This window comes from Coptis chinensis, chromosome 2 (genome assembly GCF_015680905.1).
Source record: "Coptis chinensis isolate HL-2020 chromosome 2, ASM1568090v1, whole genome shotgun sequence".
NCBI lineage: Eukaryota > Viridiplantae > Streptophyta > Magnoliopsida > Ranunculales > Ranunculaceae > Coptis > Coptis chinensis.
Window position 1 is genome coordinate 77,399,584 of NC_141457.1, and position 27,285 is coordinate 77,426,868.

At 38.1% G+C, this 27,285-nt stretch overlaps 1 protein-coding gene across 1 annotated transcript; it reads right to left on the reverse strand.

Annotated features, from left to right (window-relative positions):
• Nucleotides 1-13,577: 13,577 nt before the first annotated feature.
• LOC147517974 (protein FANTASTIC FOUR 2-like) lies at nucleotides 13,578-14,868 on the reverse strand. Its single transcript, XM_086590005.1, has one exon. The coding sequence runs from the start codon at nucleotides 14,643-14,645 to the stop codon at nucleotides 13,764-13,766; it is 882 nt and encodes a 293-aa protein (XP_086446131.1). The 5' UTR covers nucleotides 14,646-14,868; the 3' UTR covers nucleotides 13,578-13,763.
• Between the last annotated feature and the right edge of the window lie 12,417 nt (nucleotides 14,869-27,285).

Here is a 27,285-nt window from a genome sequence, read left to right on the forward strand (position 1 = left end):
TTATGGAAGTGTTCATGGATGATTTTTCTATCTATGGAGACTCCTTTACGAATGCTTGTCTAACCTTGTCTAAGGTCTTGACACGGTGTGAAGAAAAGAGCCTCGCTTTTAAATTGGGAAAAGTGTCATTTCATGGTCAAAAGGGCATAGTATTAGGTCATATTGTATCTAGTGATGGCATCGAAGTAGATAAAGCCAAACTAGATAAGATAGCGACCCTACCTAAACCACGGATCTGTCCGGTGAGATTAGAGCCTTTCTAGGCCATGCAGGGGTTTTATAGGCGTTTCATTAAAGATTTTTCAAAATAGCTAGGCCTTTAACTAACCTCGCTTTTGAAGGATGCAATCTTTGATTTTAATTTTAATCAGTAAACAGGCTTTTTGAAACCTTAAAAGCCGCCTCTAACCATCGCACCTATTATATAAAATTCCTCCGATTGGTCTAAACCTTTCAACTCATGTGTGATGCTAGTGACTATGCAGTTGGTGCTTTTTTGGGACGTAAAACTAGATAATAAGTCCACTGTTATTTATTATGCTAGTAAAACATTAAACGACGCCAACGGAATTATACAACTACTGAAAAGAATTTTTAGCTGTCATTTATGCTTTAGATAAGTTTCGTCCTTATTTGGTTGGTTCTAAAACTTTAGTTTACACGGACCATGCAGCCCTTAGGTACCTTCTTGCAAAGAAGGATGCTAAGCAGAGATTAATCCGATGGATTCTTCTCCTGCAAGAGTTCACATTAGAAATAAAGGACAAAAGAGGGGTCGAAAACGTAGTTGCCGACCACTTATCTAGACTTACAAATGACGATAGTAGTGATTCTGAGTCCATACCGGACTCTTTTCCTGATGAGCATCTGTATGCTATTTTTTCACAGCACCATGGTATGCTGACATTGTAAATTATTTAGCAGCTGATGTTATGCCTTATAATTGGTCAAGAAATGAACGTAAGAAGTTCTTGGCCAGAGTCAAGTTATACTACTGGGATGAGCCCTACCTTTTTAAGTATTGTGCGGATCAGATTATTCGTCGTTGCATTCCCGGGGGAATATAATGAAGTTCTATCGTTCGCCATGACAAAGAGTGTGGTGGCCACTTTAGTGGAATGAAAACAACCGCTAAAGTTCTTCAATGTGGATTTTATTGGCCTACCCTTTTAAGGATGCCCAAGTGCATTGCAAGGCGTGTATTCGCTGCCAACAACTTGGGCTTAATCACGGCGTAATATGATGCCATTAAATCCAATCTTGATAGTAGAAATTTTTATGTTTGGGGTATTGATTTCATGGGCCCTTTTCCCTGTTTCCCACGGTTATATTTATATTCTAGTTGCCGTGGACTACGGTGTCTAAATGGATAGAGGCCCTAGCTTGCCGTCGTAGCAATGACCATAAGACCGTTGTATTTTTATTAAAGAATATATTTTTTCTCATTGGTTTGGCATTCCTAAAGCCATCATTAGTGATGGTGGAACACATTTTTGCAACAGAGTTGTTGCATCCCTAGTGAAAAAGTATGGAGTTACACACAAAGTAGCAACTCTTTATCATCCACAAACTAGCGGACAAGTAGAAGTTTCTAATAGGGAAATCAAAAAGATTTTAGAAACAACAAGAAACCCCGATAGGAAAGACTCGGTCGGTCGGCGTCTATCGGATGCCTTATGGGCATATAGAACTGCTTTCAAAACTCCTATAGGTATGTCTCCCTTTAGACTTGTATTTGGGAAACCATGTCATTTGCCCGCTGAATTAGAGCACATCATGGCTCGTGGGCTATAAAAAGCCTTTAACTTCAATATTGATGAGGCGGGTGTCAAACGCAGTTACAATTAAATGAGCTTGAAGAAATTCGTAGCGATTCTTACGATCTCGAAGGATTATAAAGCTAACATGAAACGTGTTCATGATAAACATATCTTTAGCAAAAGAGTTTGTGGTCGGACAAAAGGTTTTGCTTTACAACTCCCCCTACATATTTTCCCGGGAAACTAAAACCCGTTGGTCCGACCTTTTTCTGTTATCAAGTCACCCCTTACGGGGCAATTACCTTGGTAAATCCCAAGGACAACAAGTACCTTTCAAGTTAACGGTCAACGATTAAAACATTTTCACGAACTTCTATCCCCTCGATATAGAGGAAGTCCTTTTACAGGACCCTATATATGAGGAATGACCCTTGTCATTGGTGTACTTCCTTTCACTTCCATTTAATGGTAAGTGCACCATTAAGGTAACCGGCCCTCCCTATGGAGTGTGTGGCAGTAAGTACCGGATCCTAAGTCCACGGTTCACATAGTTCACGTTTTCCCACTCTTGCATGTTTTTCGGATTTTTTTGAGTCATGTTTCTCTACGGTGTGAATTATGTCTTTATTTGCTTATTAAAATATATATATATATATATATATATATATATATATATATATATATATATATATATATAATAATAATAATAATAATAATAATAATAATAATAATAATAATAATTGTTTTCATTTTTAGATATAGATATATATCTAAACCCGAGAACTAACAATCCAACAAGTCTTGGGAATCGACTTTTAAACCCATGTTAAAACAAATTTTGTGTTTAAAAATTTGTTTGGGGGGGAAATCAGTCTTTCCATCTGGATTGCTTTCGAACTTTCTATTTGTGTTGCTTAGGTCCATTAGAATAGTTCATTGGGGTTGACGCCATCTAATTTAGTGTTCATTCGTTCGCGATAACTTACGTCATGCACGCACTTCGAGGCGTTTTCCACTATCTTATATGTCACCCAAGGTCGGAATAGAGTAGTTTATGGATCATTGGATTGGAAATTCTCTCCTGATCATTTCCATATCTCATTCGCAAAAAATCGGACCGATAACGGCGGAAATTTAGTTTGAAGTTGCGCTAAAAAATCGACGAAAAGTCGAAAAATCGAATGGGCTTTGGGCCAACTCACACTCACACCTAGCGGCCACCATCCTCCAAAAAACAGAATCGCGACTTCATCTTCTCAAACCGCCTTTCACTAATTCAAATTAAACCCTAGCAACCAAAAATAAAAAAAAATAAATAAAGAAATAAAAATAAAAATAGAATACATCAAAATAGAAAGACCACCCACGCTCTTTTGTGAAACACCAACACAATCTCCAACCGTTTCCACCAAGAAAACACCCACCAATTCAAGTCTTCAAACCTGCCACCGTAACCACCACCGCCACCACCATTGTTTCTCGTTGTTTTTATCAAACTCGCCTCCCCCACGTTTCTACAAAACCATTAGTTATCTAAGAAACTTCAATGGCGCCACGACGAAGAATGTTGCCGAGCACGCGTTTGAGGCCGACCATTTCGCACCATTTTACGCCTTGATATGATTAAGAGGGATTGGAACAGATCGGTGGTATTCGGCAGATGAGTTCTATCACTATGATTTGGTAGAACAGTTTTATAAGAAACGAGAATTGGAGGAAATAGGATTTTCATTAGGATAGCGAGAACGAGGAGGGAAGTAACGAGACAGTTGTTGGGTCGAACTATTAGGAATCACGCAGAACCAACCTAGATATTTTACCATTCAGGAATCCCAAAGATACCGAGTTCCCGCTTTGATGAAAGATACGGTCATAGAGGGTGAATACAATACGATATCTCATTCGCTTAAGCTAGACGACCACGAGAACCAATCAACCGGGTCAGAGCTCGATGGATTGGTAGGAACGCCCTCGGAAAGACAAAGTCACCGACATCGGACTTCGATTAATTCCGCGACGTTCTCGGATTTTGCAAACGAATGAGTGTAATTTCTGCATCCTCGATTTAATTTTGAATGTGATTAGAGGAGTGGGAAAGAGCATGGCCTCTCTTCCGTATTGATCACTAAGATTATGCTCTCATTTAGAGTCGCCGCTAAAAATGCTCCTATTAAGATCAAATTGCATTCTAATGCAAGTATTTATAAGGAATGCATCCAAGAGACTTGGCCGTTGTCCGCAGAGAATGAAGTTGAGTCGCGTAATGAAGGGGAAGATATGACATGGTTGGTTGAGGATAATTTCGATAGTCATACTTCTAATTTAGAACGAATGATAATTCTCAAAACCGGTTTCATGATCGCGGTTATCGTATCTGTGAAGATATCCGACATAGACAAATTGTACTTCGAAATAAGCAAACGAACTTTCAGACGAGAGTTGAAATGCTCGAAAGGGGTTAGGAAGATATCTTGTCTAACTTGGAGATTATCCACCAGAATCACCAAGCCCAGTATGCAGGTTTCAAGACTGAGATGGAAGCACAGCGCTTGTTCAGGATAGAGATGCTACGACGCATGCCACTCGTGGATGAGTCTGTCTCAGCTGAGTCTGAGAGGCATGAGCGTCGTCGCCGCAGGCCAGATGGCTCAAGCCATTCTTCACCACAGAACCAGTCTCCATCCCAGGGACCATCTTCTTCACACGCCTAGGTGTTCACCATCAGTTGTGTCCTGTTATTTCATTTTTTTTTTTTGTTTTGTTAGTGGAATTTTATTTCAGTAGTTAGATTTGAATATTAAGTTGTTTGTTTTCGATTGCTTGGATTTCATATTATTTTAATATAATTTATTTTGATCATCTTTAAAGAAAGGTCGCCTTGGAGTCAAAGTTGAAAATTAGGCCGATATCGGCATATCTATGATTTTTTGTAGTGGTAGCATGATATGTAGTAGAGTTTAGAAGTTACTATTCTAAACCAAGTTTAAAAGATACCGGGTTGTTAGGAAATCAAAACTATGGTTAGTTTCCGCTTTCGGGTTTGGTAGTTTTCTATTTCCTGAAATTGCCTTAAAACAATTTGGCAACTTGCCGATTCGCTTTGGAAACCCGAACCTATTTAAACTTCCATCAATCTACACTCACAACCCATACTACACCCCACAATCATCTCTCACCTTTCACTCCAAGCTTTTTCTCGCTTGTTTTTCTTGTAAACACTGTTTTATTCTACGAAGCGCTGCGCTACTATACACCGCCATAATTTTTTGTCGAGGCCACAAGCTTCAGAGCGACCAGCGCTTCAAACACTGTAATTCCAAAACCTATGAGCGACTTCGCTTCTATAATGAAGCGCCAGCCTCCCCGTAAAATGTGAAATTCGATTTTCCGAGGTTTCTTCCGTGTTTTCGCACCGTTCTACGAGTAGTTTTGAGATGACACCTCCTATAGTGATTCCCCGAACAGTCATTTGAAGACTTGATGGGAACCGATACCTATGGAGCATCGTTCACGAAATGGATCGTGGCAGCTTAGGATGGCGGCATCTTCCTCGGTGAGTGATGACGATTCTTTTTCACCTAAACTAACTGAATTCTTCTATAATAATATTACTTTTTTTGTACCCAAGAAGGAGAACAAAAATTTTCCCTTGCTATTGATGGCACGACTATGGAATTCAATGTAAGCAATTGATAGCTTTGGTTTCGGGTTTGCCATTACCCCACCCTATGCACACGTGGGGATATATGACGATAACTCATACCTATATGAATATGCCTATTTCCATGAGTATTATGGGGGAGGGTGTTTCAGATATCATGGACCAAGACCAATATAACATCGCCTACGAGTAGCCTATCGGCTGAATGTAGGCACAACCATGTTGTTCATCATGATGAACATTCTAGGGAACGGCAGTTTACTTTCGCCAATAATACCGGGTGACGCTTTTCCTTGCTTTAGGCGAGGGGACGCCGTCGGTATGACATTCCCCGAAGTTTTAGTTGCTACTGCGAGCGAAGGCCATACCTTGAGGCATAAGTACCTTCTTATGCCTGTCTTGGTTTGCCGCATTACGCTTGCCTACCCATATTCTGCATACCGCATACATAGATTGGGAAAGGGTCGAAACCATGAGACCCACCAATCGTGGTGGTAAGATCATTCCGAGCCATGACTTGGCGGGATGGCAAAGTGTGCAACCACATTTGGTTGCCCCTTACACCCCATCGCACCAAGTAACACTAGAGGTTTAGCACTAGTTGATGATACACCGGCGAAGGCGTGGCAAGTTGTTATGGCATGGCAGGGATGCGAAAAGAACCTCATATAGAAGAGGAGGATGACGAAAGTAAATGCCGGGGTGCGGGTAAGTTTTTAGTTAAGTTAGTGTCCGCTTATGTCCCAAGCAATTTCATTCATTAACCCCATAATGGGTGGAACTCTTATAGAGTTAAGCGTCGGTTTTTATATTACTATATTTGTATGTTTTAACCTTGTTTTGCGATGTTCCCTCGAATTTCACGCTTCAATGGTATTTTTCCTACCATCTTTATTTAAATGCTTTGAGGACAAAGCATGCTTCTTGTTTGGGGGGGGGAGGCATAGAAACACGTGTAATTAAGACATCTGTTAGGATATAGATATGTATAATATGCACTTGTTTTCTAGTTAAAATTTCAAAAATTCAAAAATATAAATAAAAAAAGTATGCTATACACTTAGGAATATTGGTATTGTTTTCTTTCTCTATGCTCTTAACAATTTAGAAGTCTCACATAGCTTTTGCATTAGAATAAATGTTAGAAACTTAGGTTAATATGTAGGTAATAATCTTTGCATCTATCTATAAATTTATTACATGAGTATCTATGATTGTTAGCGAAAGTTTCTCAAATCTAGGCTAGAGTACCTATTCTACAAATCCTGTGAGAATATAGCCTAAAGCCTTATATATGAAATAAACATTTGAGAAATGACACAAGGGAGAAGTAAAATCCGGATAGAGAAATCACACCACACTTGCTTGATCACTAAGCCATATCCTAAGCGAGAATTTAGGCCCTCTTTGGATCGATATAGCCGTAAATTCAAACCTATGAATAATTTTCCGCTAGTCGCCCCCCCTCGAGCCTTTTCTTTAGCCTTCCATAAACCACAATTCCTTTACCCTGTTACAAAAACAAAAACAAAAAAAAAATAAAAAAAAAAAAAAAAAAAAAAAAAGAGAATAAATCAACCTACCCAATTTAGAATAAGTCTGAGAATAGAATGAGTGAAGAAAGAAGAAGAGAAAAACCTGTGTAAACAAAAATTAGTTAGTTGCTTCAGAAAAAGAAAAGAAGTTTCCATCCAAGGAAAATATATATATATATATATATATATATATATATATATATATATATATATATATATATATATATAGAAATAAATAAAAACTCCAAAAAAAAATAGAATAAAGGGAGTCAAAAAGCCAAAGAAAAGAAAAAAGAAAAATATGGCTAAGGATGGAAACAAAGTATAGAATATATATATATATATATATATATATATAGAAATAAATAAAAACTCCAAAAAATAGAATAAAGGGAGTCAAAAGCCAAAGAAAAAAAAAAAAAAATATGGCTAAAGATGGAAACAAAGTATAGAAGCAAAAGGAAATAACAAGGTTTTCTAAGTTACATAATATGAAGACTCTATTATCTCGGACTTGTCCTTTGAATATCCATTTCCTTCCTTCTTAAACCATCTCCTAATCCCCGCAATACCTAATAAAGACCTCTAGCTCAATTAGGAATAGGTTAGTGTGATAGTAAGTGGCGATGTGTTTGATCGACTCGGCTTCCTTGTTGTCATTGAGATTGTAAGGTAAAGTGTGCCCACCGCATTAATCGGGAGCAAATAAACTTGAGTGGAAAAATCGAGTGGTTTTGTCTTGACATTTATGTGAGGACCTACTTAAGAACGCTTATTCGAAGTTTTCAGAAACGGACTGCTATTACATTTCATAGTATTACTCATTGTTATATGTTTATTTTAGATGATTGATTATTATGCATATATTAGCTTAGGGTTCTCGACCGGGTTATTCTTATGTATTTGCTAGTGAGATGTATAGATAGTTGAGACATGAATGAGAAAACAATAGTTTTATTTCTTAGTCGTTGTAGTATAGATGAAGTTTGTGAGTACCTTCACGGAAAACTCTCACGAGGCTATAACTCGTCCACTAGGAATTCCTAGTGGTTTAAGCGCCTTGTCGCATGGTCAATGCAATCGCGACTCAGTGAGGCGAGTAGATAGAACTCCATTTTGGTCACTTATGCTAATTTCTCATATTTGCTTGAGGACAAGCAAAATGCTGTTTGGGGTGGTTGATAAGAGCCCAAAACTGTAGTTTTAACCCCTTAGCAGCCATACTTTTTAGACCAATTATGTGAGTAATAAGTAAGAGTTAAGACCGACTTCACGTGTTTTATGTATTTCGTGCTTCAAAGTCAATTATGTGCGTGGAATGTGCCACTTTGATGAGATAAAGGAGCAATGGTTGGTTACTAAGGAGTTCGGTGATTAAAGGCCAAGATTCAAGAAGACAAAGCCTTTGTAAAGCCTCGGTCAAAAGATGAAAAGTCAAAGTCCACGCAGCGTAAAAACAAAGCACAAAGTCAACAGAACTTCCGAAGACCATATCTTTAGACTCGGACCTCGAATTGGGCCTACCTTATGTCAAAACGACCGCTCGGAAAGAGCTTTCCAATGGTCCAAGCCTTGACCCAATCAGAGGAGCAGAAATGAACGAAAAGTCTATTGAAGCGAACTGCAGCTGAAGAGGCCTTTTTGATCGAAGAATGGGTTTTTGGGCCCGATTCTCGCCCCAAAACATGGCTCCAAGCCCATGCACGATTTTTGGATCTGGATGTATAAAAACAAAAGCTTCACTCTTTGTTAATGGTAGCTAGTTAGACCTAAATTAATATATAGAATTCTAGATCTAGTTTTATTAATTAATTAAGTGTTAGTTCCATTTCAATTCCGGTTTTAGATTAAATTCTTGAATCATTGTTCTTGATTGATTAGATAAATAAAATAGTTAGTTTGTCAATTTCGAATTTGGTTATTTCCATTCTAGATCTAATTTCAATTCTTGTTCTTATTTCATTCCAACCATTAAATTAGATTCATTATTGTTTAATTAAGTAAATCTCAATTTCTTACATTATGTTTAGTTTAAATTCAATGGGAAATGTTAGTTTGATGAATCAAGGCTAAAACCTCCATTAGAGGGGTTGATGAAGCCTTGATGAAAACTTAGTGGTTAGTATAGAATTGGTTGTAGAATCTATTCCACTCTAGAAGGTCGTGTTTCGCCATGAGAATGGGTGGACGACCTCACATGCTAGTTAGTATCCGGTAGGAATGCCATGAACACTAGGGATTAGAACTCGAAATTCTCGTCGTAAGAACGTGAGAATTGAGATACAACATTCTACGCTAGGTCGTTAAGTTGGATTCGAGGTGGATTCAATTCCCCTCTAATTTATTTATCTAGATTCAAACAATCGTATTTCCGTAGCTTCGTGGATTAACTTTAGTTTATATTTTATCTTGTTATTTATTATATCTCGTTATTTAAATTAACGCGTCTTGTTAGCATAACATTTAAATAAAAGCTCTCATTAGACTTAAGACTGATTTCTTAGACTTAGAAAACAATCCATGCTAGGGAACTAGGAGTGGAACGAACTTCCTACTCCACTTAGTGCAATTCGCATCGAGAGTAGAAGCTTTGATAATTGAGACTCGTAAAAGTCCAGTTTTAGTTTACTTACGTTTTGAATTCATCGTTCATTTCGTAGGTAAACTATTCATTCTACAGTTATCAGGGTATGAACAATCAATGTTCATACCTTAATATAATGTATGATCAATAAAAACACGTATTGGAGTGATTGTTCATACCTATTTCGGGTATGAACAATAATTGTTCTTATTGTTGATATCTATTTGGGGTATGAACAATCACTTTAACATAATGTATGATCAGTAAGAACACCTATTGGAGTATGAATCATAGTACAAAATATCAGGATATAGGTATTTATCGATATTCAATTTCTGGATATGTATCGTGGATATATCCTCCTCTTTGGGGATATTTGACATTGTTTTACATGCAAATATCGTGGATATATCCAAAATATCGACAAATATTGTGGATATTTATTGATATATCATGATAAATTATTTATATTTATTTGAAATATAATAGTAAATATTAAATAAAATTGTTATATACACAAAATATCGCCAAATATCCCCAAATATCACAAAATATCCTCAAATATCACAATTATCGTCAAAATATCACCGATATTTACAATCGTATATATCTCTAAACATATCGTGATATTTATATATCTTTATCTAAAATCTGGATAGATATCCCCAAATATCGCGATATATCGGGATATTTTGTACTATGGTATGAACAATCATTGTTTATACATCAACATGAGCTATGAACAATCATTGTTCATACATTAATGTATTGTATAAGGTATGTTCACCTATTTGGGTATGAACAATTATTGTTCATACATTAGCATAAGATATGAACACTCATTGTTCATAGCAAAATGACATAAAGGATAAAATCAGAAAATATTTATTCAAGTCCGGGTAATTTGTCCTTGAGGGTTATTTTCACTCGAAAATTGGTTTTCCAAGTTATTTTCACCTGAAATTTGTCCTTGTGAGTGATTATAAAAAAATCTTGTCCTCTAGAGTTGTTTTGAATCGAAATTGGGTCTTAGGACCAATTTCTTATTTTTTTTTGAAACTTTTTCAACTTGGGGCGACAGTGGTAATGTGGCACGACAGTATCAATATTGTGCATGGTAGACCCTACTCCAAATTTGCGACTGATTTTTGCCTCTACCTAGAGTTGGTCAAATTTTGCAGATATTGGCCTCAAATTTTGGCCTCAAACATGCAGGTGGAGAAAAGCTTCGGTCCTCAGCGCTTAGGACCGAAGTGCATCCAAAGCGGTTCTAGACCACAAATTATTTTTCCACATCAGCAACTTCACAAAAAAAGTCTTCATCAAACTTTTAAAAAAAAACACAAAAACCCAAATGTGTGGTCTGAAGTTGCTTTGGACACACGTCGGTCCTAAGCGTTGAGGACCGAAGTCTTTTCCCATGTAAATGATACTTCCACCAACTAGAAATGCTCTTATATGGCCTTTAGCAACTCTATGTAGTACCCATTGGATTTGCTCTTAGGATTGTTAGCAAAACTATCTAATTTTACAATTTACAAGCATGTTGTTGCATTTGACATGTATCCACGAGGACAATTTTTTTTTTAAGAAATTGGGTAACAGAGCTGCTTCAAAAATAAAATTACTTTTAAAGACCTGGAAATATTATTTTTGGGTTTTAATACCATTTTGGACTTTTTCATTACTAAAAGTCGTTATTTTTTAAAATGTTTTCGAAATTGGGGATACGACTCAAGACCGCCTGTGAAACCTTTTTTTTCAAACTTTTCCGTCTTCTCTTTTTACCCTTTAACCGTTTTTGATAGAAACAAAAAAAAAAAAAAAAAAAAAAAAAAAAAAACTTCTTCACAGACATTCACCCAGAGACGGGAGTGGTTTACTTCACAGACAGCAGCACCATATTCACAAGAAAGGATCACTTGCGTGTCACCTTAACTGGTGACAGCACGGGAAGACTCATGGAATATAATCCTGTGAGTGGAGAAGTGAAGGTGTTTGAGAGTGGTCCAAGTTTGGGAACGGGGTTGCTCTAAGCGAGAACAATGACTTTTTTCTAGTGGTCAAACCCGGTGTCAAGACGAATTATAAGATTTTGGCTTGAAGGGACAAAATCAAACACAACCGAAATCATTGCTGAACTTCCAGGAGCACCTAATAATATAAAGAGAACTGCTAATGGTGAATTTTGGGTCGCAATAAACAATTGGAGGTCAATTCCCTCTTACAACGCTGGTGAAATCATTGGTGTTCGACTTGACAAAGAAGGCAGAATCTTTGAGGGCCTCCACGGCAATGGGATTTTGGAGTCGGTTACCGAACTTGAAGAACGCAATGGTCTGTTCTTGGTAGGCTCTAATATTGCGCCGTCTGTTGGCATTTTTAGAATTTAATTTTATAGAAGTATTTTCTATGTAATTAGCTACAAGTCTTAAATTTAATATCAAAGTAGCTTATTTGCAATTTTACATCATAATTCACAAGTTTATTATTATGATTTTGGTACAATGTTTATAAAATCAGTGGTTTTGAATTGTATGGATACACTTGCAGATTCTATGAAAAACGTTTTACTGAATGCATACATTTTAAAATGCAGATGCACCATGTTATAAACTTATACATTTTAAAATGCATACACACCACGCATTTTAAAATGCAGATACAAAATGCATTTGATTATTTATTTTGTGGGTTTGAATAACTACTATTAAATGCAACGGGTTGGTTTAGGGTTTAATGTTTAGAAATTTAGAATATAGGAGTTAAGGTTTAGGCTTAGGGTCTAGTTTATAGGGGTTAGGGTTTAGTGTCTTAAGATTTAGGGTTTAGGCTTAAGATATAGTTTATAAAGATTTTGGGTTTAGTATCTAGTGGTTTGGGATTTAGACTTAACGACTAGTGTCAAATACCTCCACAAAATATTGGAGGCATAATATTTTTAGTATTTTTATTATATGCATTTTTAAATGTAAAGGCAGGTGGTTATAAGTGAAATTTTTGTGTGAAATATTTTTGTTTTGCATCCACTACGTTACTGGGTAGATAGTTGGTTATACTTGTTTCCAAGTGAGAATATTTTCGTCTATTCCTAGTAAAGTTGGGTAACAGGTGGTCAGATCCATATTCTGGTTAAATTGGAGTATTAAATATTTATAATTGACTCCTCTCGCTTAATTTTCTGATTTTTTTTTTTGGAAACGGTTTCGTAATTTTTCAACTAAGTATGATATTCCTAACTTTTCCTGTTCTGAATCCAATCTTTTTTGGGAAACGAACTTTTTTGTTTTAAAATCAAAAGGTACCTGCTTGTGAAAGGGGGGGTTAGATTTCAAAAATTCCTCCCCCACCTATTACTACCATTGTACTAATGTACGTAGAGACAATGGTACCTATGTACAAACCCGTTCATGCAAATCTAATATTGTAGCTTTTTGGGAGGTGAAGTGGCCGGTGAACCAATAAAACAGTCTGATATGAACTTTTCAATTGAGATATGGTCATGAAACTAAGGTAAAATCTCTTAAGCAACGGGTAAACATACATATATGGTATTAAAAACTGATAACAACAGAAAGCAATGGATCTGCACAACTACATGCTAACATGCAGTTTCTGTTCAATCACGACCCTATCACTGTTTTAAAAAAAAACACATGTAGTTTCTGTTTATGGTACCTCAAGTACCAAACCCGAATTAACATGTTTCACTTCTGTTTTTCATTTGATTATGTGAGTGTTTATGCACATGGTTGCACGTTTTTTGTATAGCTATCTAAATGCATTGAATGCTTAAGTTAAAAGGGACATGTGATTTGTCGCCAGCAATCCTAACTGTCAAAATGTCTTTTAATCTGTTTCATGAGATAGAACGGACTTAATTAAGTATACGTTCAGGTACATAGATAGATCGAGGTCATCTCGGTACACAGTCGATTGTTATCAATCAAAATGCAGCGAGAACATACAGTTTATGGCTGGGATGTACACGGGCATTAGGGAACCACGGCTCATTGAATTAAATACAATTTGGATCGTAACAGAATAATACTACTTTCATTAGCTTATGTTATCAAAACATAAGTTAGAAAAAATTCACATAATGAGCTCCAAAAAGCTCACAAAAAAAAAGGGGAAAAAACACGGAAGCTAAACTAAGAAAAAAGGACAGGTACTTAATTATAACTAGTGCAGTTGGAGAGATCCAAATCAGCTCTAAGTCACTAAATGGCTACTCCCAAAAATGGTTTCCAATTTAACAAACTTTTGTTCCCATGTCCATTGTCCCTGTACCTGCAAGGTCTTTGATACTTCACTATTGCCTTTTCACTTTCAACAGTACAAGTATTCCCATTTTTCTTCTCATTCAAGCACGTGTAATGAACTTGTTCTTGGACTTTTTTTTCACTATCAGTGTCTTCATCTGAATTGTTATGATTTTTTGCTAAATGGAGTCTAAGGCGGCCGTGGGCCCTTTCAGCTTCAAAACAGGTTGGTGTAGATGCAATGGTGACGGCTTTGATTACAAGTCGTCCACCTTCACGGTGAGGTGTAAACTGGACATAATCAGAACCACTTATTGAAGTTAAAGGGGGAGGAAAAGATCGACGAGTGGTCTTCTTTTGTGGGAGGTGGCAAAATCTTGATCTCACCCTTGTTGGGGACTTCCTACTCTCGGAGTCTGATGAAGAAGAAGAATTGTACATATCATTGTCGTCACCAATGTCACTACCAGTTTCGCTACCTAAACTCTCAGTGCACAATTCCAAGCTCTTATTGCTAAGCGTAGACAAAGAACGCTTATCAAGAGGGTGGACATAAGGTGTCTCCTTCTCTTCATTTGCTTCCTTGGTGAGAGACTCAATAAAGCTCCATCCACCAAATTCACCATTTGGAGTGTTGCTGTTGCTGTTATTTTGTCCTATATAGTCATATAACTCAGGCTCCTCGGATTCTGAATCTGACACATGAGTGACCGCGGCCTGTGTGATAGGTTGCGGAGAATGTGAGTTATAAGGAGCCAATTTGAGGCGAAGTGTTAATGGTTCAATAAGCTGGGGATCTAAGCAAGATTGTAGTCCTCTCAACACGGTGGTCGTAGACATGATTCAGTTTTTGAGAAGCTGGAAGATTAGAAGGATGTTTTGGGCACGGCTTGGAGATGGAGTCTCAATAAAGATGAAAGGGGAGGTTGTAACAAACTTGTGTCCTGAGAAAACTTGAGGTAACTAGATTGAAGAGGAATGAGTGTGAGCGAAACTGAAGGGGTGGATGTGTATTTGTAATGGCCAAAAGTGAGAGAGAGAAAGGGGCCCCTTACCATTAAAATTACAATCTTCTACTATGCCACACCACATATTCTGAAGAGAAAACAAAAAGTGGTTTTCCTGAGTTTTAATCTCTTTTAATTTTAGCAATAGACTAGTCACCTCCAGTGGAAGATAACCTGGCAATATTATCCATGGACCAAATGTTGTAGATGTTCCTCAAGATTTGCATGGCTGGTAACTTAAGAAGCATATAAATCATTCCATACCTAGCTAGATCTAGTTTTACAATGTGGCAAGATTATCTCTGGCGCCTAAGCAGTGGATTTCCTCAAAATATGCATGGTTGGTATGATGAGAACCATAAATCAGTTTGGACCAATAAGGATTAAAAACCAGCTTACACTACAACAGATCCATGTAGTCATTGCAGCCTAGCATCACAACTACATACTCAAATGTGGGACTAAAACCCATAATGTGGCATACTACTATTCATATATCTCAACAGGTAGTCATTGTTTGAAATATTCATTTCCATGTGTGTTTCTAGGGGAGAATTGATATTCAAAATTCTCACAATTTCCCCTTTAGTTGACTAACATGTTTGTGTATTATAATGAATTAAAGGTTTTTTAGACATTGGTTATATGCATAGCTGGTTTATTAGATTTTGATCTAGAAAAGCTTGAATATTAGACTTTAGTCCTAGTTCTGTTTGACGAACTAAGACTAAAGTCTAATATTCAAATTTTTTTGGACCAAAATTTAATAAACCAACTATGCGTAGGACCAAAGTCTAAAAAGCCCATGAATTAATTATAGCAAACCTATGCCTAAGCGATTATAATTACCGTCCTAATACTTTGTTCTGACCTTTTAACAGATTATCTCACGCAATATCTTCCTATACCTATAGCTTTAGGGTGATTTATGTAAAATAGTTTTTATTTTCATATTTTCCTCTGTTTTTCAAGTACTTTATATTCACTATCTCATGGAGGAGAAAATCATGTCTATAATCGTGATGTGTACTCTGTGTACTCGTATGAGCGAGAGAGATCCTCCTCTTTGTCCAATGGCAGAAAGAGAAAACAAATTACAGAGAGGAGACACTGCAATATCTCTCGAAAATAATGGCACATATTCCTCAATTTGGTGTCACATTTATTAGATTTTTCATTATACCCTCAAAATATGGGGAAGTGTACTGTTCATGCCCTCATCCCTATATCTCAGGCTTCCTTTGATGAGTTAGTCTGAAACCACTAGATGTCACCCCTCGCCACCCGCCTCCAAAAAAACACAACAACTCGGACTCCATTTCCCTTTGGGTTAACCAATATTACCCCCCCTAGATAAGCCAATTAGGATTTCCCCCCACTAGATGGGAAATTAGGGTCTCCTCCCTAAATACACACCAAAAAAAAAGTCAAATTGGGTTGACCAAAATTTTTTGTGTGTATTTGGGGGAGACCCTAATTTCCCATCTAGTAGGGGGAAATCCTAATTGGCCCATCTAGTATGGGGTAACACTAGTTCACCCTTTCCCTTTTAAGTGCTAATTGCCCTACATATATATGACAGTCTCAATCATTTGTATTACTTTCTGATGGACTATAAACATAAAAAGGCAACACGGCAACAACCTACTGAAGAGTAATAGTTGCACAGTACAGCTTATCAATACGATATCTGTTGTGGATAAACAACTGCAGAAACAACGTTATCCACTCTTAATAGATCAAGCCTACACAATGATTGATTCTTCTTACTAGACAAGACTTCAACACCCTCCAAGTACTATCCCAACACTTTTCAATATCAAATAATAAACATATAAAGTAAAGAAATTGATGTAAAAGAGAACAAACCACAAGACACAGATATAACATGGTTTAGCAATGTGCCTAATCCACACGGTGAGTTCTAAGCTTTACTAGATGCACAGAGTAACAGGTTACAAGAGCTCTCAATTCACTCACAAAGAATAAACACTCACTCTCAATCTTTCTCTCTGTTCTAGTATTGGTTAGGTTAGGTTTTCTTTAGAAAAAACTTTTGTTTTGTAATCGTCTCCCGAAGGATCAATTTCTTTGAAATCTGTGAGCGCTGGCGCGGTTTAGGCCAGGCGAGCATGCGCCGGCTTCGGCGTCTTGGCCGATAACCTGTTCGCCAAAGAGAGAAAAAAAAAACTCATTTTTCTCTACATTCTCCACCTCGGTGAGGTTTTAACACATAAAATCAAGCCGAACACATTCAGCAAGAAGCACTAGTCCCTGAACTTGCTGTCAACTGCCTCAAAAGGCCATGCCCACAAAGGGCTCTAATCAAACATGTAGGATTTGGAGCAAGGCCAAACAGTGTTGAAACTTAACTTTGGCGACAACCTTCGTCAGCATGTCAACAGGATTGTCATGGGTATCCACTTTCTCAAGTGCTACATTACCATCCTCAATGACATCCCATACAAAGTGATAACAGACATCAATATGCTTGGTTGGAACATGATGAACCTAGTTCTTTGCCAAATAAATAGCACTCTGACTATCACAATACAAAGCAACACTGTTCTGCTCAATACCGTACCCATATCATCCAGAAGACCTCAAAGCCATAGTGCCTCTTTCACTGCCTCTGCCACTGCCATATACTCTGCCTCTGTAGTAGATAGAGCAACTGTAGCCTGTAGCATAGACCTCTAACTAACCGGTGCACCATGCATCATAAACACGTAACTAGTAGTTGATCGTCATCTATCTAGATCATCAGCATAATCTGAATCCACATAACTACTGACATAACAAGTACCTCCACCATAAACTAATCCCATATCCAAGGTACTCTTCAAGTACCTCAATACCCATTTCACTACCTCCCAATGCTGCTTCCCAGGATTTGCCATATACCTGCTTATTACACTGACTGCCTGTGAAATGTCTAGGCGTGTGCACACCATAGCATACATCAAACTGCCCACTGCACTAGCATAAAGAACATGAGCCATATGATTTTGTTCATCCACCGAACTAGGAGAGAACTTAGCTAAAAGCCTAAAATGCCCAGCCAAAGGAGTAGAAACCGACTTTGCATTCTCCATGCCAAAATGAGAAATTACTTTCTGAAGGTATTTCTTCTGAGATACAACTATCCATCGCTTCTTCCTATCTCTGTCAATCTCCATTCCCAATATCTTCTTGGCTCCACCTAAGTCTTTCATCTCAAACTCAGAGCTAAGTTGAGATTTCAACTTGTCTATCTCCACTATGCTTTTGAAAGCAATAAGCATGTCATCCACATAAAGCAAAAGAAAAATGAAGTCATTACCACTAAGCCTACAAAAGTAAACACAACAGTCATACTTACTTCGGGTATAGTCATGTTGCATCATGAACGTGTCAAAGTGTTTGTACCATTGCCTTGGCGATTGCTTTAAGCCATACAATGATCGATTCAACTTGCACACATGATCTTCTTTCTTAGCAACAACAAAGCCTTCAAGTTGTCTCATATAGATCTCTTCCTCCAAGTCTTTATGCAAGAAAGCAGTTTTCACATCAAGTTGCTCTAACTCCAAGTCGAAGTGAGCAACTAAACTCAATAACACACGAATGGAAGTATGTTTGACCACCGTGGAAAATATCTTATTGTAGTCGACTCTTTCCTTCTGTGAGAAACCCTTTGCTACCACTCTTGCCTTGTACCCATTAATGTTAGACTCAGGAAGAACTTCTTTCTTTCTGAACATCCATTTACTACCGATAGTCCTTTTGCCCTTTGGCAATAAAACAAGGTCCCATGTGTGATTTTTATCAAGAGATTTCATCTCTTCCTGCATAGCAACCAACCAATCTCTGTAATGAGCATCTCTAACAGCTTCCTTGAAGCTATCTGGCTCATCATCTTCAATATTCAGTGCATATGCCACTAAATCCACCTAACCATAGTGTTTCACCGGTTTATCGTGCCCATACTTGTGCACTTCCTTAACTTGTCTCTTTGGCCTAGGGTCAGCCATTACAAGTTGCGAATGCTCATACTCTTCTTCCTGTTGTTGCGTGGTTCCATGATCTGGTACCTCATCATGAACCAACTAGTCATCTACTGCATCAGACAACTCAAGCTCAGTAGCTTGAATTTCTATAAACTCACCATTCTGCACAGCTTTTTTCGGCTTACTGAAAATAACACGGAAATCTCATCAAAGGTAACATCTTGATCTGCTGACCAGAAACTTGTGGTCTTCTAGATACCACAATCTGTATCCCTTTACCCCATTTGCGAAGCTCAAGAATATTGTTTTCTCAGCTCTAGGATCTAGCTTGCTTTCCCTCACATGGTAGTAAGCAGCCGATCTAAATACTTGCAAAATACTATAATCAGCTGGGTTACCTGACCACACCTCATAAGGCGTCTTGCAATCTATAGCTAGAATTGGTGACCTATTGTACAGGTAACATGTCATGGACACTGCATCTGCCCAATACTCTTTGCCTAGACTAGCATTAGACAACAAACATCTCTCTTTTTCAAATAATGTTCTATTCATCCTCTCTGCCATCCCATTTTGCTGAGGCGTGCCCTTGACTATCTAGTGTCTAGCAATACTCTATTGCGCACAAAACTCTTGGAAAGGCCCATAGGTATACTCAATACCATTGTCAGACCTTAAAGTCTTCACCTTTCTATCTATGCGATTCTCAACCCTTGCCTTCCACTTCTTAAATATCTCAAACACTTCATCCTTCGTTTTCATCATATACACCCACACATAGCGAGTATGATCATCAATGAATGAGACATAATAACGGTTACCTCCTTTTGAAGCCACTCTGGAGGGTCCCGAAACATCCGTATGCACATAATCAATGATGCCTGTTGTCGTGTGCTTGCTTGAACTGAACTTGACTCTGCACTGCTTCCCATAGACACAATACTCACAGAACCCCATACTTGGCTTCTTCAAGTCCTTCAAGAACCCTTGCTTGCATAACTCAGACAAACCATTTTCACTCATATGCCCAAAACGCATATGTCACATCTTAGTACACTCAGAATCATCACTACATGCACCCACTGTTATATCGCCTATTACCGTACTACCCATCAAAGTATATAAGGTTCCATGTCTTTGACCCTTCATAACAACTAAAGAGCCACTAACAATCTTTAGGACTCCACCTTCCTCCATAAACTTGTGGCCTTTGGAATCCAAGGTACCAAGAGAAATAAGGTTCTTCTTTAGCTCAGGAACATGCCTCACATCGGTTAAAGTCCTCACTACACCATCATGCATCTTGACTCGTATAGTTCCAATTCCTACCGTCCTACAAGCAACGTCATTACCTATCAAAATGGAACCACCATCAATGCTCTCATAATAAATAAACCACTTTCTATTCGGGCACATATGGTAGGAACACCCAGTATCAAGAATCCACCTTTCGGCCATATACTCTTGTGTGGACACACAGAGACTCACATCGTCCCCTTCAGAGCCTGAAGCAAAACTTGCCTAAACTTTAGCCTTACCTTTCTTCTTACCATTGTTCTTGTTATCTTTCTTCAAGTGAGGACAATTACTTGCGTAATGTCCATTTTCTTCGCAATTGTAGCACTTCACATGTTTCAGCGGCTTCTTTGACGTGGACCTAGACCTTTCATTGCTTGTAGAGGCCTGTTCATACGACCTTTCTCTTGCCACTAGCTCTTGTTCTGCATCAATGTTATTCTTAACTCGTGTCTTCTTCATCAACTCATAAGAAAGAAGAACACTTTGAAATTCGTCAAGATCAATATCTTCTCTGTTCATAAAAGTAGTCATTAGATGCTCATAGCTTTCGGGAAAAGAGAATATTAAATATGCCGCTTGATCCTCATCATCCATCTTCATACCAACATTCAAATAATCCGCTAGGCATCGACGGAACTCACTAACGTGCTCTTGCATTGTTGAACCATCCACCATCATGTACAGATAAAGACGCTTCTTAAGGTACATCTTGTTCGTCATGCTCTTGGTCATATACATAGATTCTAGCTAGAGCCAAATACTAGCAGCGGTATTTTCTCCCATCACATTATATATGACCTCATTAGCAAGACACAACCGGATTGATGAACAAGCTTGTAGATCGAACTCTTCCTAATCATCATCACTCATACTCGCCGTCTTTGATTTAATCCCCTTTAAAGTCTTGTGCAAATCTTGTTGGATGGGGATGTCCTTTACTTGGATTTGCCAAATCCCAAAGTTATTATTCTCATTAAATTTCTCTACTTCAAATCTAGCATTTGACATCTTAGGAGCCATTTTTCAAGTCACACACAATAATCCAAAAAATATCTCACTCAGGAATTTTATTGAACACCTTATCTACGTAAATTCCGAGCACTATGGTTCTTCACCAAAACTCAAAATCTTAGGTCGTATACCTCACTCTGATATCAATTGTTGTGGATAAACAACTGCGAAAACAATGTTATCCACTCTCAATAGATCAATCCTACACAAGGATTGATCCTTCTTATTAGACAAGACTTCAACACCCTCAAAGTACTATCCTAACACTTCTCAATATCAAATAACAAACATATAAAGTAAAAAAATTAATGTAAAAGAGAACAAACCATAAGACACGGATATAACGTGGTTCGACAATGTGCTTAATCCACATAGTGAGTTCCAAGCTTTACTAGATGCACAGAGTAACAGGTTACAAGAGCTCTCAATTCACTCTCAATATAGTGTGGGCGCGCCTTAGGCCAGGCATACTTTGAGTGCGTTTGCGCCTGACAACCTACTCGTAAAAAAGAGAAAAAAACTCCTTTTTCTCTACAATATCAATACTGTTCACCTTAGATCAGTAGTATCAAGATTAAACTCTTTTAGCATAAGAGTCCTTATATATGCATTCATTAATTTCTGGGGAAGGGTTGGGCTGGGGCTGGGATTTATCCTTTAGCTCAGGTAGTTGACAGACTTTATCTCAGACCTCTCAGCTAGCTATAAAGCCGCCTTGGGCTCAGGTTCTGCTTCCTGGTTTAATTATGTTACTTGGTAAATAAGTTTTAGTTCCCATACATTGGAATGGTTTCATCAGATTACTAAGAATGACAAAGAAATGGACAAAATGCATGGTATTACCAGGAGTAGGATCTCATTGACCAACTCAAGGTTTCGTCATTGATCTCCCATCAACATTAGATTACGAATACGTACTCGAAATTGTGATAAGCATAAACGTGCTGTACCTACTAGCTAATTAATATCATTTTTGCTGACCTGTCACAATCTAAATAATAGCTGAACCTACACTAGGGCCTAGGATTTTCATTAGTTAGAGGGATGGTATCACTGTTGAAAATTCCTCTTTATTTAGTGAAAGAAAAGGTTCAAGGAAATCAATCATTAACAATTATGTTAAAGCAGATTCTTTGAGTTTTTATGGTGTACAACAAATTAAACCGATGGAATACATCAACAGAACATTTACAAATAAGTATACCAACTATTATAAGTTAATTAAGGGCTAAGCTCTGCTTTTGCTTTTAAGTTTTGTTGTGTGTTACACCAAAACCATAGGTCAGCAAATCTTTTCTGTATTTGGCAAGCTAGATACCACTATATACTGAGAGAGTGAGAGTGGGTCTACTTTTTGGCTTCTATTTTTTCTGTCGTTTTTTTTTTCAGTACAACATATTGACTCTTGGAATTTGCTTCTAGTGGGAATCCCTGTTCAGAGTACCTAAATCTTGCAGACTTTGTTATTAGAACTTGGGTTGTCTCATATACGTAGTATTACATTTTCAGTCCCTTGGAGAAGGAAAGATAGATCTTCCAGTAACTCAAAACTCTATCTTTTAAGTTGGTAGTTGAAGTGACTTCCACTGTTCGACATGAATGAACTCTATCACCATTTCTAACTAGCAAGCTAGTAACCACAACTCTGCACATGCATTTGTATTTTGTTTTCTTTAGAAAAATTGTAACACGTAACAATCTAAGCCATCCGAGTATACTAAGTACCATTTTCTCTTGATCTCAACCAACAGTTCACGTATTATGGAACCTGTAAACACAATATTGCAGTTAGACCCTAAAAGGATGTTCATTCAAAGCAGTGCTCTAAACTTTTAATATTACTAATAATATTTCTTTTTTATGACTAGTTTCTTTCTAGGTTCCCCGCCTTTGTCTTTTTTCCCCTCCATGAACAGTTATGTTAGTAATGGAGCCCTACCTCTGTCTACATTTGGAGTTAAAACAGGGAAGTCCAAACCTTTAGCTAGCTAGAGACCCAAACACAACTTTATTTGAACTTTGTTTACCCCAAACAAAGGTATATATCTTGAAAATATTTCACATGTGATTCGAAAGAATATACTGTAATATTAATAGATACAGAAGAAGCATGGTGACCTTTGGTGCTTCCAAACATATTTGCTTTAAAGCCCTCCTTTCCTAGTAGAAAAGACTCTTTGTTATTGTTTATGCACTTCTTGCGCCTTTCCTCTAAGAAACCAGACCATCCAATTTTCACTTGATGAGTCAATCTTTGTCAAGCAAGGAAAAAGGAAACACTTAAACTAGCTAAAATTGGAACTTTTGCTCTTGATGTCACTAGGCCTCTAAGAGAATCCGCAAGTTGTCTTTCATATATGTATATATTTTTAATTTGTGGCTTTATTCAGGACTTCCATTGACAAAAATAAATGAATCTAGTCATGGCTTACACAAGCAAGTGAAATGGAGCACTATCCAGTCATTCCAGTGACTTTTGAATTTGTCAGTGTCCATCGAACTTTTTCTCTGTCGTTCATATTTGCATGAACTATACAAAGATCCAAGCAAACACATGACTTGGATCCTGGTCCTACTTTCTTAACATAATGGAAACGTATTACATAACTTCATGATTAAGTTACTGATTGCTAGACACAATAAGAAGAGTACAACACTAAAGTTGTAATCATTCTTTAAGTACTTGGAATCATTATTAATTGGCGGAAACTTATACGTACTGTTTAGTGGATAAGGCGGAATGTGTGATCTCCAGCTTACAAAAAGTTGTGGGAAACCTAAGCAAACAAATATTAGTGATAACAAAGTGTTATGCAAAAGTCAAACTCCATGCAATTTAGCAAGCAGTAAGGCTGACTCACAACACTAACCATTTGAAATATGGAGCAGTGGAATACTTAATTGGAAGTTGATTAGCCAAAAAAAGAGAGAAGAATGCTTTGAAGCAGTTGGAAAACAATAGCTTGAACAACATAATCACGAAAAGAAAATTGTTATGTCAAGAACAAATAAACTCTGTGTTGCAAGCAGAATCGCATTTAGTATTTTACAACATTGTACGCAGATTCAAAGAGAAAAATTGATAACATCTTATTGGACTTTTACCTACTGACTAATGTTAAATATAGGCAAAACAGAACAGTTGAACAGAACGAGATCTTCCAACGATGTCAGTGCAAGTAACAATGCTTGATTGGATATAGAGCTAAGTTTTTTTTTTTTTTTTGAAGGTTAAGCTAGGGTTAGGCAGACCCTCACCTGTATTAAGAAACCAACCTAGTGTACAGCCTATTGGCTATCTCCTCTTTTACAATAATATCACTTTAAAGATCAAGAGGAGTATGAAATACACTACATTCTCTTCTAAACACTTACCTACTGTAGCTAGATGACAAGCCTATTTGTCTCCCTATAAACATGTATAAAAGAGATAATTTCAAAAAGAGGACACAAGCATTGAATGCTCAAAACAAGATTGAGGCAGTACCATGTGGGCTTCAATCTTGTTAATGCACTTGACTGCATGTAAAGAGTCTGAGGCCACCACCACTTTCTTGAATCCTTTCATAATGCATCCTTCCAGTCTAGTTCTGATAGCCAATAGCTCCTGAGTGAGTATGCATTTACCCGAGTTGCTTCCATTGAATGCAAGCAACACTTCTCCTGCATGGTCTCTGATTGCACCACCATTACCGGCTGAGTCCTCTGTTATAGATCCATTTGTATTAAGCTTTGCAGGCCTGATCAGGCTTTACCCACATACATTCAATATTTTCCTTCAGTCTCATCTCAACTTGCAGCCCCAATCTTTGAATAGGAGCTCTAGTTAGAGCCGAATCAGTGAGTGTATTCAGTGTGGCTTGTAAAAAGAATTTGAGATCTCTGAGTAATCGCTCCCTCAACACATTAGGTGGACATCTAGCATTACTAAATCTCCTGTTATTGTTTCTTTCATTCCATATATAGTTAACTGCTGCACATACATACACTTTGTAAACTTCTGCTACCCCATTCTTCTTTCGGCATAATTTTAGTATACTAGACCACTCTTTGTTATAGTTTGTTTCATCAGTCACTATACCAATGGTATTCTTGATGCCCTTCCAAACTTCTTTGGAGTATACACACTCGCAAAAATAAGTGTTTAGTATTCTCCCTCTCGTGGTTACAAAGGCAGCATAAGGATTAATGATTCAGTACCTTCTTCTTTATCAAGCGATCCTGTGTTGGCAAGCTCCCAGAGAAAATTTGCCAGCATGAGAATGAATGTTTAGGGATTACCCATTTACCCCATGCCAATCTGCCCCAAGACACCTTTGCAGTTGGACGTTTTCTTTAATGCCTTATAAGCTGAACTTGAAGTAAACTTCCCTATCGGATTTGGTGTCCACATGATTGTATCTTTATCTATGTGACTATTAATGGGTGTATCCATTATAGTTATGAGGGAGTAATATTCACATCCAATGAATACCACACACGTGTCCAGCATATACGGAACTAGCAACCAACCTTGTATCCTCGTTCTCAGAACTCGCTTCATAGTGACTCAACTCAGACAAGCAACCTCCACAACTCGTGCCCAGAGTGATGTCACCACCAACCGATCTCTCGTACTCGACCTTCGAGCTCGCTTCAAAGTGGTTCGAGTCGAGTAGGCGATCTCACTAAGAAACGACCTCCATAGCGCTCACTCCTCTCGCTCCACAACTACTCGCTCGTAACGTAAGCCTTTATTACACCCATCAAGACCAAAACATCAAGCATGCAGCTCATTGATTCTCCATAGCTCGCCATCATGGCTCATAAGTGACTTGAAGACCTGGATCTGACCTGAAGCGGGAGAGCAGAAGGCGCAGGCATCTTACATATATAAAGAGGATGAGGAACTACGTCTGACCTGATTCAAGTTCCCCCCTCTAGAGAGAACTTGATACGTAGGCAGTTCGTCCATACGAACTCGGTCAATTCAATCCAAACATCCCAATCCTTTGAGCAAGCCTACATTTGTAAGGAGAACCAAAAGCATCCTTTACATTGGCGTCGTTTGTGGATCGAATTACTTGAAAATTCGTCTACTCAAAATTTCCATTTATTTCAACCATCTTCCTAGAATCGGTAATTTTCAAGCCCACGAAGCATGGAAAGCCTCCAAGATCAAATGAAGGTCATGGCCACACAGATGGGAAACATGAATGACAACATCACCCTCTTACGACGGGAGAAACTCAAGTGGCAGCCCAGAACCCCAACGGAGTCACAGCCAAAGACGACATTAACGAGGTGAATCAACAAATCAACGAGCTATCCCAGCGAATTGACTAGAGTGCTGTGAAGAAGGACGCCACTCAAATCGTCCAGAAGATGCTGAAAACTTATCGAACATCCCCATTCACTCCGAAGATACTCAGTAAGCCCTCCCTGCACGATTTCATACAGCCGCGCTTCACGATGTTTGATGGAAGTTCGTCTCCCGGTCAACACGTAGCTCACTACATCCAGAGCCTCGCACTCTATAGTGCACAAGAGTTCGACTACTTGTAGTGCCGCCTATTTCCTGCAAGTCTGAAAGAAGGAGCTCTCGACTAGTTTTATTCGCTGGAACCAAACTCCGTCGATAGTTTTGAAAAGCTAACTTATCAGTTCGCTAACCATTTCGTCCACAACAGACATAAGAAAACCAATGTAGACTCACTTTTCATGCTGTCTCAGAAGAAAGACGAGTCAATTCGCTCCTTTTTAGGATGATTCAAGACAAACTTGTTGTCCATAGAAAGCGACCTCCAAGAGTCCTTTGCAACCTTGGCATTCACCAAGGCAATCCGGAAAAGCATATGGCTATACAAGTTGCTCATGAAGGAGCGTCCTGAAAAGTTAGAAGACTTGTACACTCGAGTGTACAAGTATATAAAGCTATAGGAAGCTTTAGATAATGACGGTGAACAAGTGGAAGTCGCAGCAATTTCAGATGCTGCCCCGTCCTCAAACAAACGACCCAGACCTCAAGGACAGAAGTCTGGTACCAGGATGCACACGAAATGCGAGTTCGTTGTGCTGACAAGATCTCTAAGCTACATACTGGAGAAAATAAAAATAGCGGCCTATTACTGACTTGCGGTAAAGCGACCAGAAGACACACCAGGAAAGCCATACTATGCTTTCCACAAAGCAAAG